The sequence below is a fragment of the Pipistrellus hanaki genome (assembly GCF_964339955.1).
Source record: "Pipistrellus hanaki genome assembly, chromosome: 7".
NCBI lineage: Eukaryota > Metazoa > Chordata > Mammalia > Chiroptera > Vespertilionidae > Pipistrellus > Pipistrellus hanaki.
In genome coordinates, this window is record NC_140509.1 from 54,562,192 (window position 1) to 54,579,079 (window position 16,888).

General features: G+C 47.6%; 1 protein-coding gene across 4 annotated transcripts in view; it reads left to right on the forward strand.

Moving 5' to 3' along the window:
* FOXO3 (forkhead box O3) overlaps nucleotides 1-16,888 on the forward strand; it is a 111,266-nt gene that overhangs the window by 82,023 nt on the left and 12,355 nt on the right. For 3 of the 4 annotated variants that reach the window (XM_084890537.1, XM_084890539.1, XM_084890538.1), the window contains exon 3: nucleotides 11,493-12,931. In XM_084890537.1, coding sequence (XP_084746663.1) covers nucleotides 11,493-12,896 — 1,404 coding nt within the window. In that variant the 3' untranslated portion in view covers nucleotides 12,897-12,931. Of the gene's footprint in view, nucleotides 1-5,913; nucleotides 6,022-11,492; nucleotides 12,932-16,888 lie in introns of those variants that run through there. The other variant, XM_084890540.1, reaches the window with a different exon arrangement.

Below are 16,888 nucleotides of genomic sequence, written 5' to 3' on the forward strand. Positions count from 1 at the left end.
TTTGTATTTTGTTTCTTCTCCCTTTCCCTCCCAGAAAAATGGAGTGAGTGTCTGGTTCTTTAGTCAGTGGAAATGTCCTCTCATTTCCTTATTGGATCATTGTAGGTGGACTTTTAAGCTGTCTGGTGTTCACCTCCTGGAATAAATGGTTGGTTCACTCTGCATTTAGCATATCATTATATTGGTCACCAGCTACTTTTGCGTCCTGTGCTTTTAAACAGGAAGAAATCTTGCAAAATCCATGCAGTGAAATGCTGCTGCACAGCCAGGTGAGGTGATGGGGTGAAGAGTGGGTTCCTCCCAGCTCCTCGTTAGCTGAATTTCTGGGGGTCTGGAAGGGAGCGAGGGCTCTGTAGGCCTGGGTCGTTTTGCAGGATCGACTTCTGTGCTTTTCATTCCCATAAAGAACAAGCCCATCGGTGGTTCTGTTTGCAGGAGCCAATGCGAGAAACTCCGTTATGTGGCATTCACTTTCTTTGCGTCTTTAACCAGTAACACCTTGATTTTGGTGACTGTTCATTGACACGGACACTTGGAAGGTCACCTGCTTCCGAATGCATACACACTTACCTCGTTTGTAAATACTAGCCCAAACTTTTTCCTTCCCTAGCTGAAAAATGTGCCTCCACCCCTCCCAAACTTTCCAGGGCGTGGGCCTGCGTGCGACTGTGCCCACACGCTGGCATATATTTCAGAGCTTCCAAAAAGAAATGGGTTGCTCTTGAAATAACAAGACAAAAAGGAAATGTTTTTCTGAGCCATCACATCTGAGGAGCTGGAAACCGTGGTGTTTATATGTGTGTGCGGAAGCCAGTGAGTTTCACGGGAGAGAAGGGATTACAGACCAAGAGCAGAAGAGCAGTTTTCCTGGATTTCAGATGTCAGACCCTCAAGCCTTTTCACTCTCCCACTCAGCACCTCCACATCCATCCCTTTCATATGCTTGCCTTGTCAGTGCTTTCTGGTTTTGCATGTTTCGATGCCAGAAGACAAATAATAAAATAGCATGCAGAGGCCACCTAAACGCAGCTTTCTACCCCGGCCTTTGGTTGAGGTTAAACAGAAGCATCTCGGTCCTCCCGTCAGTTGGCAGGCAAAGGCATCATATTTTAAAATGCACGCGGTTTTAAAGCAAGCTCATCTCTTCTGGCTCAATAATAAACTAATTACATATTAGATAGTATAGAGCTGAGTCCCTGTTTCAGATTAAGCCTCGTAATAGCAAGGTCCAGGGCAAAGCAGACATTTGCCTGATGTCTCTGGCTTGAGGACCCGTAGCGTGATGCCAGCTGTGCGAGGGCCTGAGTCTGCCTGCCAGGGACTGCCAGGTCATAGGGCTTGCCTCAGTCCTGGGCTGCTGCTCCCCGAGCACAGAGGGCACCAGACATGCCACCCAGGAAGGCCTGGATACCTCACAGTTTGAGACACTAATCTTGTGTGGTTCGTCCCTAAAACTGGCGATCCCTGGTCACGTTAGGACATGCCAGTAGTGTCGCTTTTGGGGTGTTTCTGAGAAAAATAAAGACGGTATTATTTCTAAAATTGATCTGGCCCAACAAGGCTTGCTTTATGGCTCGTCATTTTTCTCCCCTTTCTCCACCCTCATCATCTTCGGGACCAAGTGCAGAAACCCAGAGAGCAAAGCACTTAATCCAATTCACAGGCTTTTGTAGTCTTAAAGCTTCCCTTCCCTGGTGGCCTGTGAATGGTGGGTGCCTCTGTCCTTAGGGCTTAGGCAGTTTGGTGGCTTCAAGGGGAAAGTCAGTGCAGTGGAGCTTTGCTTTGGGGTTAGCCTCTGGCTTCATGACTAGCACCACCTACGAGACAAGTAACTCCTCTGCCCCTTAGTTCCCTCGCACCAGGCTTGTCACAAAAATAAAGCGAGATTAGCTACGTGAAGCACAGAGCATTGGACCTGGTAGGCACCAAACACATTGAGTTCCTTCAGATTGCGGGTGCAGCAGACTCTCTTTTGCATTTCTCTTGTTACCTGCTTGCTTGCTTGGAGGAAGCGTGGAACTAAGATGTGTTATCTATGGTTTTGAGTATGCCTAGGAGGGCTCCTGGCCAACCTTATTACCAAGGTGGGCAGGGAGTCCGAGCTAGACCCTGGATGGATCCTTGACGGTTCTGGCAAGCTCTAGGATCCACTAGGTAGCCAACCCGCACACTGGCATTCTGCCCTTCTTCCCCTCCCTTCCTTCAGAGAACCGAAGCCTGCTTGTCAGACCATATTGGCTGGTGTTTGGAAATTGGGTTGTATAGTTGAAGTTAATAGTACCCGAGGATGAAACATGGCAACTTTACAATAACTGTATACTTTACAATGGACGCTTTCCTCGATCTTGACTCATGTGAGGATTAGTCATTGGCTCATGTTTTAGAACATTTCATTTAAAAGTACAATTCAGCTGCTGCCCCCTTGAGTGAACAGATATTTTTTGAGCACCTGCTATGTACCAGGCCCTATGCTAGGAGCTAAAGCTGTAATAAGATATGGTATCTGGTTTTAAAGAGTTTAATATTAGAGGAGACAGAGTGTATTTCTCAAGTTATAAAGCAAGACAGACTGATGATGCGTGGATGGATAGAAGGGAGGGGGGGAGGGAGGGAAGAAAGGAAGGAAGCTATTCATTCATTGTGCTTCCAGCAGTTTATCCTTTCAGTGGGTAGAGTAATCTAGAGGTTGGTATTAATGTTTCTGGGCGGCATTACTGTTTCACCAGGAGATCCGAGTTTGTCTCAGCTCAGCTGCCCCGAACTAGCTGGTTGAATTCAGTATGTCCCTGTATCTCCTTGGCCTTCCATTTTGTTCCCTGTGAAGTTAAGGCTGCTTACCACCAGATGGGTGTCATAGCCTTCTCCACTTTCCCCCCTTTTTACTGAATTTCTTGGCCTGGTCACTTATGTAATGTCAGGAAAATGGTTATAAACTCTCCGATGTGGTCCTGGATGTATATTTACAGTGCCCTTTTATTCTCTCCATGTCCACTTGAAATAAGTTTTCAGACTGGAAAAACTTGCAGATTTAAGTGCCCATTTTGTGTGGCTCCCCGTGCAGGTTCTTCAAAGAGAATTTAAGTAGCTCGCATGTGTTTGCTGATCCCTTCTGAGAAGGAGAAACAGATTCAGTAAAATCAGGGAAGAGGCTGGAGCAGGGGGAGGGGAGGCGCGTACCGCAGCTTTAACCTGCACTGGGGAGACTGATTCCACCCCGGCCGGGCCGCCTGTCCTCAGCGCTGCTCCCCCAGCCCTCCAGAGAAGGATGTGGGGCTGGAAGCCGGCGGGCGGGGTGGGAGAGGGGAGGGTGCGCGGGGAGGGGTGTGGGCAGAGGCTGCAAGGCTGCCAGGGTTCTCTGTGTGCCGGAAGTGCAGGTTTGGCTGTGGGGAATGGAATGTTCCCTCTTGCCCTCCAAGAGCAGAAACAGCTGTGGAAGAGCTTGAAAAGAAGATTGCTACATGAGAGAGAAAAAAAATTAATATGAAAGTAAAAACCACTCTAGAAAACCCAACAAAACTGTCTGTAAGGGAGCGGTAGCTCTTTTAACAGAACTTTCTTCCCATCTAGGGTTTATTTTTTTCTGTTGGGGGCAGGACACATGGTCCAGCAGCCTTTCCCCTCCTAAGGGAGCCTCCTGTGTCTCGTTTTGCCTGGATAGAAAGTGGGTTCGTTATGCTGATCCCACGACGGGGATGACTTTTTTCCTCCTCCCAAGGGGCCAGAACCTGCCGCTTACTGCAGGAAAACTTGAAGCAAATACTACTCTTCAGAGGAGACCCCTGTTAGCAGAAGATTGTTGTCAGCACATTTAATGGAAATCTTGTTTGTAGCTGGAAATTGGATCCCCCAGCCAAGTTCCCGACAGTATTTATTTTAGAACATCATCTCTTTTAAATAAGTCCCTTAATGGTTTAAACTTTTAGTATTTTAGGCAAGGATAAGCCGGAGCCAGCCTGGAACTTGTCTTGCACATCAGAGCTGATTGTGCAATCTTTTATGTGAGTGTTTATTTTAAGTGTTCTTCTGACTCTGAAAGGCCTTTTTGGCTATTATAGCTGGTATTCCATATAGTTAGAAATAACAACTCTTCTGGTTTCAAGTCTGTTTTACGCCATCATATTTTCTCTACTTGCTTTTTTTTTTTTTTTTAAAAAAAAAAAACACACAAGTTAGCCAGCCCCTGACATAGATGATAAAATCTAGTGTGAGCGGGCAAGCCAGCTCAAAGCTAATGACTAAATCAGAAGGACCGGCCCTCACCCTGCTCCCTCAGATGGTGCCGCTCCGTGGCCCTTTGCAGGGTCCACCCCAGGAACTTTGCACTGAGCGTAACGATGTGTTGTATTTGTCAGTCAAGGAAGGAGAGACAGTGTGTGGTTGTTACTAACGTTCCTGAGGGCTATCTGTGTGTGCACTTTTCATTCTCGGGAAAGTTCCTGAAGTAATTCTTTGCAGTATTCTTAACGATGGAAGCTAGCAAGTACCTCAGGATAATAGGGGTATGGCTTTTTCGGTGGTAATTTTTACCCCATCTTTTGGCGTTTTGCTGGAAGGACAGTCTATGAGAGGGACTGTGTGAGATTGTATGTTAGTTCAGGGAGGCTTCTGAAAATTACAGGGATCAGTGACTGCCCCAGCCCATGCCTTCTTCAGCCTGCATCAGGCCTGCTTTGGTGAAAGGCCGCTTGCCCTCTTCTTCGTCTGTGCCTGTGCACGGGGGGTGGAGGGTGGCACAGGCAGAAGGGATGACTGTCTGCAAGACAGTGCCAAGTCCAGGACCCTTCCCCCACCCCTCACTTTCCCTTTTCTATCTTTTTTTTTTTTTTTTTAATGAGAAGAAAATATATCTGGACCTCAGTGATCTGAACAATTGCTCTACCTCTCCATTTTACTCTGCACCTATAATCTATGACTTGATCTTCCAAATGGTGGAAATGTGGACTTAAAGAACATCCACTGTGCGTGTCGCCAGACCTGAGAAGGCCAGGAATCATCAGATTGGAATCAGATTCCCAGTCAGCAGAAACGTGAGAGGGACATTCCCATAGTTCCCAGCTCTAATGGCACATTGGGCTCATCTGAGGAGCTTTAAAAACGTGGCCGTGGAATCAGTCTCTAGGAGCGTGGGGCCCCCGTGTCTCATGGCCCCCGAGGTGCTTTAGCTGGCACAGGTGGGGAACTGATACTCAGGAGAAATCAGGGCCTCCTCGGGAGCAATGCCTCTGGAAGACCCTGTCGTCGCAAATCACAGGCAGCTTCCCAGACCCTTTCCTGAGGCTGTGCCGCTCAGGGACTTGTCGTTTTCACTGGACTTTTCACGTGGCCTCTGCCTTCTGCAGTTCAGCAGATGCATGTCGTTGAGCCTAGGGGTTTGGCAGGCTCATTCTGAATTGTCAGCGCCCACACTCAGAGCTGGGGGACCGGCTTGAAATGCTGGCCCTGTGTTCAAGGTGGAGGAGGACTGTGTTCAAAGGCAGTGCTTCGCAGATGGTCCCACCGGACCCTCTCTTAGGGACCAAGGAGACAACAGCAATCTGCCTGGTGGGAAGCATGGGCCTGGGTTGGGAGCTGACGGTAGTAACTCTCATTTGGCTGCTGCTTTTGGAGGGCTGGGTGGGGGAGAGGAGGAAGAGGCTGTCTTTTAAAAGAAAAAAAAAGGGGGAAAAAAAGCACAGGACTTTAAGAGTTAAATTACCCAACTCCCTTTTTATTTTTAAAGTCAGTGGGTTCCTTGTTGCCGTTGCCGAGAAAGATAAATTGATACCACATGTTGCTCCCAGACAAAACCCTCTCTGTTCCCGGGGAAGCACACGCAGCTGGTGTCTGGGCTAGCGGACAGTCTGCACAAGGTAAACACGGTGAGAGGGGTTGGAGCCGGTGTAGGGTAGCAACAGTTAAGAAATTACCAGCGACTCCCGCCTGGCACGGCCCCTTTGAAATACTTTTAAGGGTTTGAAGTCTTTTCCTGGAAGGCGCCACCCTCTCACCTTCTGGCTGCAAGTAGATGATGCTCGGAAAACAGTAAGTGGACATCTGTGATGTCATCGCTTCTGTATGTGGGATCAGACAGTTGAGCCCTTTGCGTGCGTAGCTTCATTTACTTCCCAGAGATCCTAGCATGTAACAGAGAGGGTGTTTTTAACCCTATTGCTTGGAAGTGGCAGCCCAAGTTAAGTCCGTTGCCCAAGGCCACAAGACAAATGCCAGGGCCAGGATTCCAACTGGGAAGGGAGCTGGCCAACATAAACGCCAGTGACCTTCCTTCCGCGGCACCCTTTCAACTGCATCTGTGAACTATCTGTGTGGAGGTATTGATAGAAGGCTTTTCCATTTCAGGCGGCTTCTCTCCCACACCTAAGCTCATCTGTTTGGGTCCGTGTGCCTTCACTACCCGTTGGTGTGTGTGTTGTGACCACAGGCACGTTGGCATTAGCAGTGAAGGCATCTTGCAGTGGAAAACTACCCTCAGGATCAGCATAGCAAGGAAAGGGACTGCCGGCTCTGATGGGTACAGTCATCTTCATACTGATTTCCTCGAGGGGGGTGCCTCGCAAAGGGACCTCCAGGCTGTGGCCACACACACCACAGTCAGCCGGACTGAGAACTGTGGGTTCCCTCGTGCTGCCCCCTCCCACGCCTCCTGCACGTCCCTCCTTCAAGGAGTGGCCACTCATGGCGGCTGCAGGCCCGCACGTTTGCCAGTTTTGTTACTGATTAACCACGGAAGCTTGCTCCAGTGTAAATCCTTTCTCAGGCACATTGTGATAGATTGGCTTTAAAGGTTCCCTAACCCTTTGGGCCCATGTTAGAGAAAAACTGGCATATTTGTCCCAGTTGCTGAAGTGTACTCCTAAAGATGTTTGCTCTCCTGTAATTCGTCAGTGTCTGGAATTTTTAGGGGTGTGATTTAAACGCCCAGATCTAGTCACGTGGTTTTGGGTTGGGGTTATAATAGCTTCTTCAGCGGGCAAATGTGATGACAGAGCAGCCTGAGCTCTCACTGCAGGCATCTTGGTTGGCAGTATTTACTTTATCACCTGAGCCTTAAGGAAAGCTAGTGCTGTGGCCAGTCACCACTGGCCTGCCCCAGAGAGTGTATTTTGATGGGATTAGAAAAATCGCTCTAGTCCTGTCAGAGCATTTCTCCTGTACCTTCAGCTCCCGACTCCCAAACTGAATTTTAGAAATGTGGACCAATTGCCACAATATAAGAATTAGTAGGGGGGGAAAAATCACACAGTACATTGGAAGCTAATTTACAGACCCTAATGGAGAGTTCTTTAGACAACTTAAATTATGCATCGTAAAAGGATTGTCTGTGTTTATAAATCCCATTCGTTTGCTCCCGGGATTGAAGTGTGAGAGGGGCAGTTTGAAATCTTAACAGAAATCATATCACCATTAACTTCTGTTGCCAGGGAAGGTGGGAAAATATTGCAGTTCTAACATTTTATTTGGCATTTTGGTAGTTACTTTTTTGTGCTTTACCAAAATATGGGTAGAGAAGCTAGTGATTCGAATCATGACCTTTGAAGAAAACCAGAACACATTGCTGGCCTCTGACTTGGACGGGGGGAGAAGGGGACATTTGAACTGGAAATGGGACAGACGGGCCATATTTATTGGCATTAGGTACCCGCTTCAGATTGTGGATTTTATAAATGGAAGGCTGGCCAGCCTATATGCTTAGGCTCTAGTGTGGTACGCGTACCCCCAGGGGTACGGGAAGAGTTTGGTGGGGATATGCACTGCACCGTGCTTAGCTGTGCCTAATTCTACGTTCTCATGAGTACGAGGGGTACTCAGCGTTATGAAAATTATAGAAGGGGTACACATATGTCAAAAGTTTGGGAAACACTGGCTTAAGGGACTGTGAGGATGGTGGTGGCACGGTATTTACTTGTGTTGTCTCAGTCAAGCAACTGGAAAAACCTGTCTGAGTGTTGTGTAGGCAGTACGCCTGAGGAAATGTATTCTGCTGCTAATTACCTCTAAAATGAAGAGTCGAGCAAAGGTTGGGCACCAAAGCTAATCACCCACCTCAGTTGGGTTTTGTTTCAGAATCCAGGGGTAGTTAACATTGGTTTGTGTGGTAACTGCTGTCTTCCCCTTAGCATGACTGTAATGATGGCAAAGAAGCACAAACAGGGGCTCCAGAGTGAGTCTTCGCATTCAGGTTTGCTCTTCTGAGAGACTTTCTTTAAAAAGGGGGGTGTGCACGCGGGGGAAACACCTACTAAATTGTTATCACTAACTATTTCATAAACAAAATCACAGCAATAAGATTGTGCTTTTGCATCCTTCTTTCTTAAACATTTCTTTCTGTAAATGTTAGCCAATAGGTTAAGTGATGACATCTGAATAATTTGGTGACAGACATGTGAAAGGTGTGGTAAAAGTATTGGATTGGAGTTGGAAAAATATTTTTTTCAGTTTAGGTTCTTACAGACACTAGCTGTGTGACCTTGTGTAAGTTATTTAAAATCTCTCAGCCTGAGCCTTCATGTCTAGGGTGAGGGCACTGGTACCACCTTTGCAGGTTTATTGTGAGGATTGAAGACAATGAACCTAACACCTGTGGCCAGTAGCTAACTGCTATAATTAGGCAGGCTCGCATTTCTTCTTCACCCTTGCAATTAGGGCCCTGACACCCTGTGGTTCTGGTCCTGGATGTGGCTATCCCAACCCCTTTATCACATGCCCTTATGGAAGCTTGGTTTCTGTTTCCAAATGTTAACCAATTGTAGCCTGTAATTTTATAAAATTGTACATATGCATTGTTGGGGTTTAGAGTTGCAGTAATAGGTGGCCATTAGAAAATCCATTTGGGGCATTTTCGAGATCTGTAAGGTGTGTTATTTTTCTCAGTTGATTTAGACTAGGCGAAACTAAAAATACATTTAAAAAAATATTGTTTCCCTAAATGCTTTTTTAAAAAGGAGGGATAATTGGAAACTTATAATTGCTCATTAACTCTGGGTGTTGGTATGAACTCTTTCAACATCTAGAGCCAAGGTGCCTAGCCAGGGTAGGAGTAAAGAAGCCAGTGTCCACATTGGCCCCACATAGCCTGAGGACTTTCTCATCAGGAGGCTTGAGTTTAAGGTTTTATTTAATATATCTAATCATCTGAGGACTCGATAGTAGAACCACCTTGCACTTGCCTGTTTTTTGAACTCTGCAGAATGAGTTTTAAGAGCATGCTTTATATCTACTTTATTGAGAGAGTGTTTTCCTTTTTAAAGAAATGTAATTTCTGAACCATTAGTAGAGATGTCATTATTCTTTTAAAAACCATAAGAGTAAAAGGGAAGCAGGATATATAGTCTCTTGGGCAAAGTTCATCTCATCAGATACTCAGCATGCTGCCTGCTTCTTCTCTCAAATGTGTCTTTACGGCCGTGGTGGAAATACAGACTTATGTCCCGGGCTGTCAGTGCCACTGCCCAGCCTGAGGTGCAGGCCCTCCTAGCAAGGGGGACATATACATGGGAAACACTGTGAGTGTTTCCAGTTATTTACTTTTGGTAACAGCCTGCTGACTGTGTTTTTAAAAAACATTTGGTAGAACACATGTATTTGAGTCATCTTCTACATAAATACATATGGTGATTGCCAATTTAAAAAAAAAAAAAAAGCTAGGGTAACATTTAGGATTGCTCATATTCAATATATGGCATCAACTAATACCTTTTGTCTTTAACTTGAAAATGCACTCATCTGGCCTTCAGGTGCTGTTCCAATGTGGAGAGTATCCCCAGCTCCTCTCTCTTACTGCCCCTGAGACATTGTACGGGCTAGAATGAGCCCGCACGCGCAGTGTGCTCTCTCTCCCCATGGGCTCTGTACTTCACTGTAGCAGCAAGAACACCCTACCTTGGTAGCGTGACAGGCTCCTGAAGTGTATTATCATGTATCGTCCTTACGTCATCCCTGTCAGGGAGGGGTGGCTTGGACACTTTTATGGCTATAATGAAGATGGGTTACTGAACCTACAGCAGACAGAATTTAGGGATGTCGAACTCAATCAGAGAAGGGGCCAAAATCTAAAATCCAGCCTAAATCTCGGGCCGAATGGTTTACTGAACAGTCATAAACTGACAATGTCATAAACTGACAGCGGAGTGCAGTGATGACAGCGCGGTGCGGGCCACATTGCAAGGCCTGGCGGGCTGGATTTGGCCCGCGGGCCTTGTGTTTGACACATGTGGATTACATGATTTGCTCGGGGTCACGTGGCTGGTCAGTGGCAGAGATAAAACTGGATCTGGGTCATCCCTGTCAACTGGGTTTATCTACCAAGCCAGCGGGATTCTTGCAAGATGAGTGTAGTCATAAGTGTGTAGGGGATGTTTTGCCCTATTTCTCTTTAAAAATAAATAAATAAATAACCTTTAAAATTTAGAATAGTTTTAGATTTACAGAAAAGTTACAAAACTGGAATAGAGAGTTCTCAGATGCCCAATGTCATTTCCCCTATTGCTAACATGTTGTATTAGTTTGGTACATTTGCCACAACTAGTGACCAGTGTCGATCCAGATCGCCTTGGTTTTTACCTCCTGTTCTTTATCTGTTCCAGCATCCAACCTAGGACATCACATCACACATAGTCATCATGCTTCCTTAGGCTCCTATGGCACTGGACAGGCCTCTGCCAAATGTCCCTTAATTGGGATCTGTCTGATGTTTTCTCTCATGGTTAGACAGGGGTCATGGGTTTTGGAAGAAAGACAGCAAAGGAAGGTGCAATTTCATCACATCCTATCGAGAGGAGATAGTATCACATGACTTATGCCTGGTGATGCTGCCCCTGATTATCTGGCTAAGATCACGTTTGTCAGGTTCCCCACTGTATAGTTCCTCTCTCCCCCTCCCCCCTGCCTTCCCTTACTGTACTCTGTGAAGGAAGTGACTATGCTCAGACCACATTACTTTGAATGGGGAAATATTCATATAAATGAGATCTCAAATGGAAGACTTGCTTGCTTCTGTCAACTCAGCAAATCCTCTCCAGGCTTTTTTCTTACATCTGTCAGGGGTGAAAATTGTGGCTGGAGGAGGTGGTCATCGGTAAAAATTCACAGCGATTCTGAGTTCACTGGATGTGGTTAAGAAAATGCAGATGCTGCCTGTACACTAGGGGGAATAAAATAGCACCTTCGTGGTTAATTACCGTTAGAGAGCCAGGGAGGTTTGCTGCAAAGTGTGAACTTCGGTATAGGAAACACAGTTACAGAAAGGACAGCAAAACTTGGGGATTTGTGAAAAACTGTGTCATTGAGCTTATACAGTCCCAGCATCTCCTGAATATGAAACCACCTCCCATCTCCCAAATGGGAAACTTGCCACTTGCTGCAGGGTGTCATTTAGTTCCAAGCCACGGAGGGTCATGCAGGCACTTAACAATCAGTACGATCAACTATTCCTTCTTGGTGCCCGGTTCTCAGACCGTTCTGGCTCATAGTCCATGTTTCCCCTTCTCTCTCCACAGAATTCGATCCGACACAACCTCTCGCTCCACAGCCGGTTCATGCGGGTCCAGAACGAGGGGACCGGCAAGAGCTCCTGGTGGATCATCAACCCCGATGGAGGCAAGAGCGGGAAGGCGCCCCGCCGGCGGGCCGTCTCCATGGACAACAGCAACAAGTACACCAAGAGCCGCAGCCGCGCGGCCAAGAAGAAGGCGGCCCTGCAGACGGCTCCCGAGTCGGCCGACGACAGCCCCTCCCAGCTCACCAAGTGGCCGGGCAGCCCCACCTCGCGCAGCAGCGACGAGCTGGACGCGTGGACGGATTTCCGCTCGCGCACCAACTCCAACGCCAGCACCGTCAGCGGCCGCCTGTCGCCCATCCTGGCGAGCACCGAGCTGGACGAAGTCCAGGACGACGACGCGCCCCTCTCCCCGATGCTCTACAGCAGCTCGGCCAGCCTCTCACCCTCCGTGAGCAAGCCGTGCACCGTGGAGCTGCCCCGGCTGACCGACATGGCGGGCACCATGAATCTGAACGACGGGCTGGCCGACAACCTCATGGACGACCTGCTGGACAACATCCCGCTCCCGCCGTCCCAGCCGTCCCCCACCGCGGCGGGGCTCATGCAGAGGAGCTCCAGCTTCCCGTACACCGCCAAGGGCTCCGGCCTGGGCTCTCCGACCGGCTCCTTCAACAGCACCGTGTTCGGGCCCTCGTCTCTGAACTCCCTGCGCCAGTCTCCCATGCAGACCATCCAGGAGAACAAGCCAGCCACCTTCTCTTCCATGTCGCACTACGGCACCCAGACACTCCAGGACCTGCTCACTTCAGACTCGCTCAGCCACAGTGACGTCATGATGACCCAGTCGGACCCCTTGATGTCTCAGGCCAGCACCGCCGTGTCCGCCCAGAACTCCCGCCGTAACGTGATGCTGCGCAACGACCCGATGATGTCCTTCGCGGCCCAACCCAACCAGGGGAGTTTGGTCAACCAGAACTTGCTCCACCACCAGCACCAGACCCAGGGCGCGCTCAGCGGCAGCCGTGCCTTGTCGAATTCTGTCAGCACCATGGGCTTGAGCGATTCCGGCAGCCTCGGGTCGGCCAAACACCAGCAGCAGTCTCTCGTCAGCCAGTCTATGCAAACCCTCTCGGACTCTCTCTCAGGCTCCTCTCTGTACTCGACGAGTGCGAACCTTTCCGTCATGGGCCACGAGAAGTTCCCCAGCGACCTGGACCTGGACATGTTCAACGGGAGCTTGGAGTGTGACATGGAGTCCATTATCCGTACTGACCTCATGGATGCCGATGGGCTGGATTTTAACTTTGATTCCCTCATCTCCACACAGAACGTTGTTGGTTTGAACGTGGGGAACTTCACTGGTGCTAAGCAGGCCTCATCTCAGAGCTGGGTGCCAGGCTGAAGGATCACTGAGGACAGGGGAAGTGGGCAAAGCAGGTTAGTGCCCAGGGCTATGGCATACTAATGACAAAGTGGGGGTGTCCGGGGGGAGGCTGTCTTTTCTTTAGTGTGAACTTGACTCCACATGGAGAAACGTAGAGCTGTGAAGCAGAGGTATACAGTTTACACAGCAGCACAGCTCATCTCCGAGTTCTACCTGCAAAACAAATAGGGCTGTCAGGTGCCCCTTCCCACAAGCTGACAGCCCAGGAATTGTTTTGCCCGTAAAGAGAACACACACACACACACACACACACACACACACACACAAATGTCATTCTTGTATCCAGTCACCCTTGCTGACCTATGACTCTGGTCCTCCTATTTGATGGATGGACGAGGGCAGAAGGGAAGGGGAGGAAGGCAGGACCTTAGTCACACAAACTTCAAGGTTAAGGACTCAGCCAAAGGACGTTCTTAGATTCCCGGGTCCAGCACTGTTATTGTTGATCTTCGATGTTATCATTTCGTCTTCCTTTCCATTAAAGTAATGATTTGCAGGTACTTCTAATTTAACTGTACAATATGTATTCTGGACTCTTTCATACATGCATGTTTCCATCTGTTAGATTCTTCACCATAGTACGAAGCATCTTTATTAGGGAGCATTCAGCATCTAAGCATTAAAAAGAGCAAAAGAATTCAGTTGAAAATAGGAGTGTTTATGTCAGAGCACTCACTCTTGGGCGTCTTGTTCCCCCCTGTATAAACGATGTCAGGTTCTAAACAGAGTGACGTGGGCTGTGAATAGTGGCAGATTTTTAAATTGTGGCATTTCAATACCGTTGGAACTGGGAAGATCGCGCCGCGTGATGTGGTAAGAAAAGTATTTGATTGGCATCAGAAGTTGAGTGTTCAGTCCGATTCTGCTTCCTGGCTGCTCTTGAGAGTGTGTCAGCCCCTGAGCCTCAATTCCCAGTTTTATAAAAGGAGGCTAATAGCCGCCGTTAATTTACAGGGTTATCGCAAGAATCAAATGCACCGAGGTATGTGAAGGTTCTCTGTAAAACTGCAGTGGGCTGAAATGGGTTTGGTATAAATTAGATAAGCATACTGACTAACAGATGAGTAGTAAGCAGGGAGGTTAAGTAGTTTGTCCAGGGTCACACAGCTGGACCCAGAATCCATATTTCTTGAATGGCTGGAACCATAAGAGTTCTTTCTAATTTTTTAACTAGATAGTAGAGAAAGGGGAGTGCTTTGGAACTGGAGCTAGAGGAGCAGATAATAGACAAGCTTGTCCTGAAATTCTACTCCTCCAGCAGTGAGATGAGCTCTGAGGTCTTCTGCTAATAGGTTCGCACCCTAGACCTTCCATGTTCAAGGGCCCTTCTTTAAATGGGATAAGAGGAAAGTGGGATTCAAAGCATAAAACGCGGAGCCTTGTTTAACCCTCTGCCCCACTGAAGGAGCTACAAGGGTCTCCTGGAGTGAGCTCGCTCCAGCTCATGAGCACTTGTAGGAAGTGGAATGTCAAGAGCGTCGTGAAGCTAAAGGCGTCTCAGCTTTCCCAGGCGTACGCAGGCCCCGCATGGAACTCGTAGACATCTGTTTCCAGTCATTTAATAGCCATTGAGGTGGTAAAGAGACTGTAATGGAAGCTAAAGAGGGTGCCACTCTGGTGCCAGCCAGTTCAGGACATACCAGAACTCGGGTGGTGGAGACTGGCCTTGAGAAATTTGGATCCTTGGCCTTTTAGAAGAATAAAGAATTTGTCTTCCTTTAAGAAGAGGAATGCAATTGTGGCTTCAAGAGACACAAGATGTTTTCATTTTGGTGTAGTTGTAAGGAGGCCACTTTCTAGTTCATTAAAAAGAGTAAGTGCAGAAGAAAATGTACTACCAATTTTTGTCTGATTTTTGTCAGTGAAGATTTTCCATTAAGTTGAATAGCAGACCTTTTAGTGTTTGTATAATTCTAAAAGATTGTATAAACATATTTTAAGGGAGATTTAGTCCTTAAGTTTTAAAAACATGAATGAAGAAACATCATGGAGAACGGGGGTCTGGGAGTACTTTGAGGGAGCCTGGTTTCTGGGTTTAGGGTTTCCATTTTGCTTTGACATGAATGGCTCCTCTATGCAGCCAGGAGCACGTGTGGCCTGATGTGTGTTCTTCACTTTTAAACTTGTGGCTGTTGCTATAGTGAAGGTTCCTAAATTGAAAAAAACAGACCTGAGGTCACAGTGTCAGGCCTCACCTCACCCACATTAAGTACCCAAGGTTCCCAAGAGATGTTCTGTAATGACTTCTCTAAACCAGAAGTCTTGTGTTCTGCACACTCACTTCCTGACTTGCTAACTGAAGGTCATGTGAGCCTGAACTGGAGCCATTGAGTTATAGAGAAGCTGGTCCAGTGCACAGCCTTGCTGGAGAACTGTGGTGAGATGCTTCTCTGGAGGGCTGGCATTGCCCATATGTCACTCACTCAGACCACATGTAAAATCCCCCAGCCCGTGGGTCCATCTGGAAGAGAAAAGGGGAGCCATACCTTTCCATGAGTGCCAGCTTCTGGGGTGTAAAGGGTTTTGCCCTCTCTCAGGCACTCATAAAACTTGGTGAAGAAACATACAAATTGGCAGCAAGATGTCGGTGAGTGATGACCGTAGTGGTTGCAAAGCTGAGTTTCTAATAAGCCCTCCTGCGTGTGACATATGTCTGCTCTCGGAGGGAAAGCAGCATCCCTCTCACTGTAGTTTTGATGTCAGAAGATACTTAATTCCACAAGCTCTTTCATTCATCTTCATCTTCTGGCATTTGAAGATCCCTCCCCCCCCCCCCCCGCCCATTAGGGAGCAGCCCAGGATTTAGTTTCAAACCACTTTTTGATAACATCAACCAGGAAATAGCCCCGATGGAGAGGAGAAGGGTAGTTTTCTGTTTCTGTCACTGGTCATGACACTGATGAGTCTCTTAGAATTGAGGGTTTCTGGGCTGTGGAAAGAGGACAGGATCATATGTATAATTTTCAACCTGAAACGTAACATCTGTCTGTGAAATGGTCCTAACTAGAGGTACACGATGGTATCCTATATAATAAAGAGCTAATATGAAAATTGTTGTTGGGCCCTCGCACCAGGGCAGGGGAGAACCTGAGGCCAAGCCCCCCTGACTTGACTCCGGGTCCCATGATGCACCCCAGACTCTGATAGGAGGGAGATTTTCATACACATTTTACTAATTTTCTTTCATCTCTGACACTTCTATTATAGAGAAAGGGCAAATAGCAATATTAAAATATTTCCTCTAATTCTCTTTTAATGTGCACAGATTTCGTGCACCAGGCCACTAGTAGAAATATAAAGAAACTGTGGTGAACCAGTGTGGAAACCACAGGCTCCAGCGTTGGAGGCCATGATGCATTTACATTTAGGCTAGTTCCCAAAAGGAGGGCATCTTTGGTACTTGCTAGAGTTAACTTTGAAGGATGTGATTCTATTATGTCTTTATTCATGTTGAGAGATGGGACTAATTCTAACCAAATGCAGGCAGTACGGACTGTTTCCTCAGTGTAGGCATTTCTGTGTCAGGGAATGTAGCACATGGTAAGTATGAAACTGTACATATTGCACGGAGATTGTACATACTGTGTTTTTGCACTGCTGCTGTAGTCTAGTCTTTGGTTACAATGCACCAGCCTCAAGCACTCCGCATCTGCCAGGCTCTTCATTCTTACCTGTTTGAAAGCCCCACATCTGAAGTGCCATTCATGGAGAGAGTGGCTGCCTGGATCTTGTTGACAGCAGTGAAGGAACGTTGACACAGCTGTCAAAAGGGGTTTTCTGTGTAGAGGCCGGTACACTCCTCCCATGAATTCATTTCCCTGGAAAGCAGGGACATCGCACTTGGGCCGCTCTTCCTGGGCCTGCTAGTTTCCCAGGGCACCCGTGGTCACCTCTGGCCGCCGGCTAGGCATGGGGACAGAGCATGTGTGACTCTCACTTCAAGCAGTTGC